Source organism: Solanum tuberosum, unplaced genomic scaffold (genome assembly GCF_000226075.1).
Source record: "Solanum tuberosum cultivar DM 1-3 516 R44 unplaced genomic scaffold, SolTub_3.0 scf00326, whole genome shotgun sequence".
Classification (NCBI taxonomy): Eukaryota; Viridiplantae; Streptophyta; class Magnoliopsida; order Solanales; family Solanaceae; genus Solanum; species Solanum tuberosum.
In genome coordinates, this window is record NW_006239272.1 from 645954 (window position 1) to 655506 (window position 9553).

Sequence of the window (9553 nt, forward strand, 5' to 3'; positions counted from 1 at the left end):
CCTTTGTCCCCTTTCCTTTTCATCATAGCATGGAAGGATTCGATAGTATGATGAGGGTGGCTATTCAAAACTCATTGTTGCAAGGATTCAAAGTAGGCAATTTCTCAGGGGTGGATATGCAAATTTGTCACTTGCTTTAGGCTGACGACACTGTCATATTTTGTGAAGCTAAGGAGGAACAAATTAGAATTGTCAGAATGATATTGGTAGTCTTTGAGGCGGTCTCAGGCTTGGCAGTCAATTGGAGGAAGAGTTGTATATATCCCATCAAAGAGGTGACACAGATCCAGGCCTTAGCAAACATTTTGGGGTGCAGAATTGAAAAACTCCCAACTGTTTACCTAGGTATGCCACTTGGAAACAACCATAAAGAGCTAGTGATATGGGATGGTATAATTGAAAAAACTGAGAAGAAACTGGCAAACTGGAAATCTCAATATCTATCCTTCGGTGGGAGAACCATTCTGATAAACTCTGTACTAGACTCTTTACCTACCTATGTGATGTCCCTATTCCCTATGCCGGCCAAAGTGGAAGAAAGACTTGATAAATTAAGGAGGGATTTTCTTTGGTCGGGAATCAAAGAAGGTAAAAGAATACATCTTGTCAAATGGCAAACTTCTTTGCTGAGTAGAAGCTCAGGGGGGTTAGGTATCAGAAACTTGGGGCTACAAAACAAGTGCTTGTTGGCAAAATGGTTGTGGAGTGTCGGAAGAGAGGATCAAGCACTTTGGAAGGAAGTTATCAGTAACAAGTACGGCCAGAATAGCCCATGGGTTTTCGATATGGTGAATATCCCGTATGGTGTCTCGGTGTGGAGAACTATCAGAAATTTATGGGGTCAACTACAACACAATATTAGATACAAAGTGGGGAATGGGACCAGGGTTCTTTTCTGGAAAGATCACTGGATTGGTCAGGATTCCTTGGTGTCTTCCTATCCGAATATATATATCCTCAGCTCGTCTCAAGATGCAATGGTAAATGAGGTATGGTCTGAACAAGGGTGGAATTTCAGCTTCAGAAGGTTACTAAATGACTGGGAGATATGGAGAGTAGCCGAGATGCTACAAACACTAGATGATTTCAAGGGCACAAATCTGGAAGTTGATGTAATGATTTGGAAACACAATCATGATGGTATGTTGTCAGTTAGCAGATTGTACAATAGGAAAGTGAAGGAACTTCCAGGGGAACTCTCTGGACCATGGAGTAAGGTATGGAAAAATAAAGTGCCAACTAAAGTGCGGTGTTTCTCATGGCTAGTGTCTAGAAGGGCATGCCTAACTCATGAGAAGCTGCAAAGAAGAGACTTTGAAATAGCTTCCTGGTGTTCACTGTGTAATGAGACAAATGAGACTAATAGCCATTTATTCCTCCATTGCAAAGTCACTGCTCAATTATAGGCCATTTTTCTAAGCAGAACACACACAAACTGGACAATGCCAGAACACACTGCAGACCTTCTTAGTTGTTGGGTGAGAAGAGGGGGGAGTAAGAGCCAGAAGAAATGGTGGAACATGATACCCTCTTGTATATGGACTATTTGGAGAGAAAGAAACAAGAGGTGTATGGAAAATACTACAGAATCAGTACAAAAGATCAAATGGCGTTGTATGAAGACCTTCTGTTTTTGGTGTAATGAGGAGGGTATAGAGGATACTAGACAGATTTTAAATTTTTTCTCCTCTTTATAAGTTTAGTAGCAATTTCTTGAGTTGGTCTTTTTTGGGTCACTGATGTAAATCTTTTTGATGGTTGCCAACATACCCTCATTGCTGAAGAATACAACTTTACTTTATCAAAAAACAAAAAAAAAGTAATGCAAGGGGTTTCAATGCATGCATTAGCATGGTTAAAGACCCCATTTCCCCTCAAAATCTTTTTTACATTTTTTCCAGCATTATTGTGAAGGGTGTCTTTGTAAATAAATATTTTTATACAATGCGTGTTTTTTTAATACACCAAACCAAACAATGTATAAAAATTATTCTATGTATAGTTAATGCAAGCATTACTAATACAAACATTATTAATGCAAGCATTACTGATACACTCTATTTAGCATTTTTCTTATACATCCTACCAAACGACCCCTTGGACTCCTGGGTTATTCTCCAAACCTCCAACTTAGAGTCAACTCCACCGCGAGTCTCGTCAATCAAACTATGAGGGTGTTTGGATTGACTTTTTAAAAGTAGCTTACAAGCTAAAAGGCATAAGTTGGGAATATCCAGCTTTTGACTTATTTTTATACTTTTGTGGCCTAAAAGTAAGTGCTTAAAAACACTTTTTATCTTTCCCAAACACCACAAAAAGTAGAAGAGCTTGAAACCCAAAAGCACTTAAAATAAGCCAATCCAAACACCCTCTATGTCATCTGCAAATAATATACACCATGGTACCTCACCTTGAATTTGTCGTGTCAATGCATCCATCACCAAGGAAAATAAAGGTGGGCTTAGGGTTGATCCCTGGTGCAACCCCATCCAAACTAGGAAGTGCTCCAAGTTTCCTTACGTTGTCCTTATCGGGTCTTGGCTTCATCGTAGATATCCTTGCTTCACCCTATTGTACGCCACATGTACACCTCTAGCCTCCAAGCACCTCTATATAATCTCCCTCCCTTGGACTTTATCGTAAGCCTTTTCTAGGTCGATGACATCATGTGTAAGTCCTTCTTCCTCTCCCTATATTGCTCTGCCATTCTCCTTTTGAGATGAATGACTTCTGTAGTTGTGCGCCCCGACATGAATCCGAATTGGTTCTCGGAAATAGCCACGCCCTTCCTCACCCTTATCTTCACCACCCTCTCCCACACCTTCATAGTGTGGTTTAGCAGCTTGATACCCTTATAGTTGTTACAATTTCGAATGTGACCCTTGTTCTAGTACAACATAATCGTTGTACTCTCAATCTACATACTTCGGACATCTTCGCCGTCTTGAAAACAACATTAAACAACTTAGTCAGCCACTCCAGACCTACCCCGTCTATGCTCTTCCAAAATTCCACCTGTCTGGCCTTTCGATCTACCCCTATGCATCCTTGAACAACACCCTTAACCTCCTCAACCTTTATACGCCTACAATACCCATTACCCACAACCTCAACACCTCTCTGCATGCTTCAAATCCTCCAATACAATTCCTCTGTCTCCCTCTTCATTCAAGATATGGAGTATGTCTGCCATCTCCACCACCAATACTTGTCGTCCTCATCTATAAAGCACTTCACTAAGTCCAGATCACGTGCCCTTCCCTATCTCGCCTTGGCTAGCCTGTATAACTTCTTATCCCTGCCCTTGTCTTCTATGGAAACCTTTTGAGTATAAGCAATGCTTAAAGGTGGAGGTGATGGGCGGGGTGTACCTATTGTGACTTGACGTTTGTATTTTTAAGAATTAAAATAGACATAATAAGAGAGCTAAGAGGTAAGCTACAAAGATTATCAGTAAAGCCTAGGGTGAAGTTCTAGATGACTTGTACCAAAAGTTTGGACTTTACTTATATTCTTTTTGAGCTCTCTGTTCGATCATGCTCCTGAATCAGTTCCTTCCGGCCTCTCCCAATGACATGTTGAATGGATATTATAGGTTGTGGTTACCAGAAAAGTATAGTAACTTATGGTAATATTGAGAATTGCTTACCTAATGAATGTCTTAAACACTGTGGAGATGCATTATATGTCTCTTCTGATTAGATTGTATTTATTGTTAAAACATTAAATTTAGGTGTTCAACCTCCGTGGAGTCTTTTCCATCACCCCCTGTTCACTCACCAGATCATGGGGAACAATCAGAAGTTCAAAATATGCGAGTACTAGTTGGAGGTCCACTGAAACGGCCCCCTAAGCACCATATGGTGGAGGATATACCTATGTTCTCTTCAATTGATTCATCCTATGTTGATACGAAATTGAAGCAAAATGTGTTCAAGGTAGAAGGGAGGAATCTCGTACTCCCAGATGGTTTAGATGATTTTGTCATATACTGTACGACTGATTTTTCTACTGTCTGGAAAGAGGTTAATCTGAGAACCCGTAGGGTTAGGTTGATTGGCCTTGAGGTATGATCAGTTTTAAATTAGATTTGAGACTTGATGAAGTTTTAGATTTCTTTGTAACTAATACTTGTGAATTTGTAGGGCTCTGGTAAAACCTCTCTTTTAAAAGCAATTCTGGATCGAGGCCGAAGTGCCCGCACCGAGAGTATTGAAAATCTAAATGCAGATGATGATGTTCAAGATGGAATTGCTGGTGGCTTGTGTTACTCTGATTCAGCTGGAGTTAATCTGCAGGTTCCTTTAACTTGTGTGCTCCATCTCTCTTCTTTGGGTGGTTCTTTCAGTATGGAAGACTTAAATACCTTCGTAATAATGTGTTGCTAATTTTTTTGTTTGTTTTGAGAATGGCAACATATATATGTACAAACAAGGAACTACACCAAAGGGGTATTCCAGTAATAATTAGAAGTAGTAGTCAAAAGAGCAAAAACCCACCACCTATTTACTCATAAGTAATCGCAAACACAAGAAAGTCCTCAGCTTCTACAGGATATTCATGCTTACACCAAGGAAGAAAAGCACTATACAGTCCTTTTTTAAGATCTGAAAAGTACAACTCTTATATTCAAAACACCTCTGATTCCTCTCTGTAAATAGTCCACCATATGCAAGCTGGGACACTCTCCCATCTCTCCCTTGTGACCTGACTGATTGCCATCTCTATTCCAACAAGCTAAGGCTTCATGAATATTCCTTGGCATTGACCACCTGATACCCCCTAGGTTGTTAAAAAATTGTCATTGTTTCTCAGTCACTTTACAGTGTAAAAAAGAGATGATTTATTGTCTCAGCCTCAGCTCCACAAAAGAAACATCTAGAACACAAGTGATGACCCCTTTTCATAAGATTATCTCGAGTTAAAGCAGTCTGTTTAGCCAGTAACCATGTGAAGCATGCTACCTTGCATGGAATCTTTACTTTCCGTATTATCTTCCAAGGCCAACTACCAAGTTGTGTATTAGATCTATGCAAACACTTATAAGCTGATTTAACAGAAAATCTATCCTTCCTGTCTCTTGTCCAGACTAAGTTGTCCTCCCTTGTATTTAAGTCTTGGAACTGTTCCAGGATGCTATTGAGTTCTGTCAACTCACCCACTTCCCAATCATTTAGGGGTCTTCTGAACCCAAAGTTCCATCCTATGTTATCTCTCACCTCATTAACTGTTGCCCTTCTCTGTAGGTTCAAATTTTATAAAACAGTAAACCTGGACTTCAAAGTTTGATTGCCAACCCAAATATCCTCCCAAAATAAGGTCTTCCCTCCATGACCTACCTTGATTTTGGAATTGCTAATGATCTTGGGCCACAGATTCCTAATAGTTCTCCATACAGCAGTTCCATAAGGATGTAGTACAGTCATGCTAGTCCAAAAATCTGCACCAACTTCGACAAGTAAAAAGAAAAATATATTTTTAGCATAAGGGACTTTAAGTCTTCCAATTTGACCATCTGAACCAACACTGACTGCATACACCCACCTGACCTCCAACAGTGCCTATGTCTGTTTTTCTAATTGTCCAGAAAATGCTGAGACTTGTAAGCCCTGACTGACTTCCAATATGAAGAAAAACTATTGAAACTGAAACAGGAACTTGCTGGGAATTGCAAAGGCTGGATATCGTTGGAGCTGGCGGGAACTTGGATGGATCTGGTTGGATTTGACCATGTGATCCCCAGAAAAACAAGAGATCTTCGAAGATGGATATCGAAAAGTGTCTCATGCGCTTGCCATATAGACTGACGCATCGCCGGAGATCCTGTTGTTGTCGGCGTGTGAGAGAGTGTGCGAAGTCGATTAATGATGGGTTTTCTGGGGTTGGGTCGCCGGGGTTCTGTGAGCAAAGTAATGTTGTTGGTTGAGGTGCAATAACCACAGTTACTGGCAAAAAACCTGAGTCTTTGGAAGGACGTACAGTTACAAAAAAAAATTCTGGTCGCTGGGAAATGCACCACGATTAAATGTTCACACTAGCTTTGATACCATGTGAAAAAGCACAAGAAAATATTATTATTCAAGGTGATTGGGTCCTTGGGATACAAACAACTGCATCCCAAAGGATGGAACTGGAGAGGAAGATGAAGATGCAAGAGTGATCGTGACTAAATCTCAGATAATGGAACTGGTAACACCTCAGAAATATCTAAGTCATCACTTGGGTATGTGAATATGGCTGGTTTTTAAAGACGGTAACATCAGTCGACATAAGAGACACCTGTCCAGGTCAATTGGGTGTATGCAGTCAAAGTTGGTCCAGATGGTCAAATTGATAGACTTAAAGTCACCTTGTTGCCAAAAGTTATACTCAGATATTTCATCTAAACAAAGCCTTTACCACCATTTTTACTGCTATACGGTACCTTACTTCAACCCCACGATAGGATAAACTCAATTTCATCCCCATAGCTGTCCACCATCTTCTATCCTCATCTCCTCCAATCCACCTTAAATAAATTGACCACCCGTTGACCCAAAAATCAATTTTCCACCACTGCCACAGCCTCTCCAATAGACCAGATACCACCAACCAAAGATCTCCACCTTTCTACCACCTTTACCATAACCCCACAGATTTCCAAAAACCGCAACTGTCACTCCATCTCAAACCACCCAAGGACCCCCCCCCCCCCCCCCCAGCCTCTCCAATAGACCAGATACCACCAACCAAAGATCTCCACCTTTCTACCACCTTTACCATAACCCCACAGATTTCCAAAAACCGCAACTGTCACTCCATCTCAAACCACCCAAGGACCCCCCCCCCCCTTTCATCAACACCACTTTCAATCTCTCTTAAGAAAAGTCCCTCTTGCCCCCCGTGTTTACCTCCATAGCCACCACTAATCTCTTCACTTTTCATCTCCTCCAATCCACCTTAAATAAATTGACCACCCGTTGACCCAAAAATCAATTTTCCACCACTGCCACAGCCTCTCCAATAGACCAGATACCACCAACCAAAGATCTCCACCTTTCTACCACCTTTACCATAACCCCACAGATTTCCAAAAACCGCAACTGTCCCCCCATCCCAAACCCCCCAAAGGCCCCCCCCCCCCCCCCAGCCTCTCCAATAGACCAGATACCACCAACCAAAGATCTCCACCTTTCTACCACCTTTACCATAACCCCACAGATTTCCAAAAACCGCAACTGTCCCCCCATCCCAAACCCCCCAAGGCCCCCCCCCCCCCCCTTTCATCAACACCACTTTCAATCTCTCTTAAGAAAAGTCCCTCTTGACCACCGTGTTTACCTCCATAGCCACCACTAATCTCTTCACTTTTCATCTCCTCCAATGCCCCCTGGCTGGTCCTTCACCTCAACTACCAGTAGGCACCTCTGTTCCCCTTCCTTAAATTGGATTTCCAGAAAATGGAGAATTACTCAACCGCCTATAATCATCAGCTTATTCCAATGAAAGGTGAAAGAATCCCGTTTTCAACTAAAAGAAATTCCAACAATGAGGAAAGATATTGAAAACCATTAACTACAGATCAAGGTTCGATTATACTTGAATCTGTCAAAGAAAACCCCAATTTGTCGATATTCAAGACCTTTATCAAAAACCCATGCGTAATGCTTGAACCTTGACTTAAACCCAGATGTAGACATGTATAACCTGAAGCAAAAATTAGATCAATATAAGCTTCAGGATTACATTCAGAAGAAACTCACCTTTTTGCGAATTTGCTCCTCCACTAAACAATCATACCGAATGGGGTTTACAAATAAAGTATTATATTCCCACGCCGCCACACACTCTCTTCAATTTTCAATAATTTCCAAACCAGAGATTAAATTTTTAATGAAAATTGAAATCCAAAAGAAAGAAGATGTTTTTTTTTCCTTTTTTGGGACAGGTCAGAATCTGGGAAATAGAGTAATTTTGGAGATGCTTACAGGAGGAGGAGGAATGTGCTGAATAAATTTGGGGTTCTTGATTTGTTATTTCTTAAAAATCTGTGTAGTTGGAGGCTGTCTTTGGTTATTGGTGGAAGGAGGTGGTGAATCAGCAGTTATTTTTATGAAGGTGTTGAACTGGAGGGGCGAGGAGAGCTGGTAAGGAAAGGGGTGGGTTGAAATTTTATCATGTTGGGGACACATGGCAGCCCCAGTTGCTAATCACTACGTTTAAAATCTTATTAGGACCAACTAACACCCAATCTGTGAATAAGGGCATATTTGAGCAGTTGAGCTCATTTGGTAACTGCAGGGTAACAGGGTACATTTGACCCCAACTATTAATGGGGGATAATGTTTGATGATTTTGCATAATTGAGGGGGAAATTGTAATTTCATGCACCTTTTCCAGGAAAAAAAAGTAAACCTTTGAAAGTTTTGGCATAGCTTTGAGTTTTTTTTTAGGAGAAACTTTTATCTGGTAATCTATTTTTATATGCTCACCGCTCCTGTAATATGAGTTTTGATTTTGCATTTTTTTCCTCAATCAATTTATGTATGCTTGGTATTCCTGTCATGAGTTATGATTTTGGAAGTTATATCTTGGGTTCCATTTGAGTGGGAAAACATACCTAGTTAAACAAAAAACACGTCATACATCTTCCAGTATCCAGAAGCAAGCATTTTATTGCAGCAAGGGTTTGGAGAGAGTGGGTAATCATGAAGAGGAGCTATGAAAGGGGAAAGAATTTTGCCCGAGCAATCTTTCTTAGATATGTTGGCTAAGTTTCCTTGGAAACGTTCCTAAATAGGAAGTTCCTAAAAAATACAAAATTTCTCACGTACATTGTCTTTCTACATGGATGGTCATGTATTCATTGGTAGCTTGCTTTATTTGTCATTGCTTGGATTTATTTGGTTTTATTTTTTTCAAGTGCTCAAAATCTTGGCCTTATGTTTTGTTTTGTAGAATCTAAACATGGAGGCAACACATTTCAGGGATGAACTGTGGAAAGGAATTCGTGATCTTTATAAGAAAACCGATTTGATTATACTTGTGCATAACCTATCTCATAAAATTCCTCGCTACAACGACTCAAATGCCTTGCAACCACAACCTGCCATGTGCCTTCTCCTTAATGAGGCAAAATCTCTTGGAATACCTTGGATACTTGCCATTACAAACAAGTTTTCTGTCAGTGCACACCAGCAAAAGGTAGCTATTAATGCTGTTGTGAAGGCATATCAAGCATCTCCTAGCACAACTGAGGTTGTCAATTCATGTCCTTATGTTACGTCCAGTGCTGCTGGTGCTCCTCAATCTTGGTATACAGAAGGGAAAGATCCAGAGTGGATGTTTGGTGCCCAAAAGCTAATTTTTGCTCCACTTGAACTAGTCCGAAGGCCTTTCCAGAAGAAAGCAGCTGTTCTCCCCATTGATGGGGTATCTGCTCTGTGTGAGCTTGTCCACCGTGTACTTAGGAGCCAGGAAGAAGCTGCTTTACTGGTAAGGAGTTGAAAGTGAACTTCTTAATCCTCCTCTCCCCCCCCCCCCCCCCCCCACTCACCTTCTCCAACTTCAGACA

The 9553-nt window shown here is 40.9% G+C and overlaps 1 protein-coding gene across 7 annotated transcripts in view; it reads left to right on the forward strand.

Annotated features, from left to right (window-relative positions):
* Positions 1-9509, forward strand: part of LOC102582813 (uncharacterized) — a 29496-nt gene extending 19987 nt beyond the window's left edge. For 6 of the 7 annotated variants that reach the window (XM_006361264.2, XM_015315222.1, XM_015315223.1 and 3 more), the window contains 3 exons: positions 3734-4067; positions 4146-4298; positions 8938-9509. In XM_006361264.2, the coding sequence (XP_006361326.2) occupies positions 3734-4067; positions 4146-4298; positions 8938-9486 (1036 nt within the window). In that variant the 3' untranslated portion in view covers positions 9487-9509. Of the gene's footprint in view, positions 1-3733; positions 4068-4145; positions 4312-8937 lie in introns of all 7 variants that reach the window. The other variant, XM_015315226.1, reaches the window with a different exon arrangement.
* Positions 9510-9553: the final 44 nt, after the last annotated feature.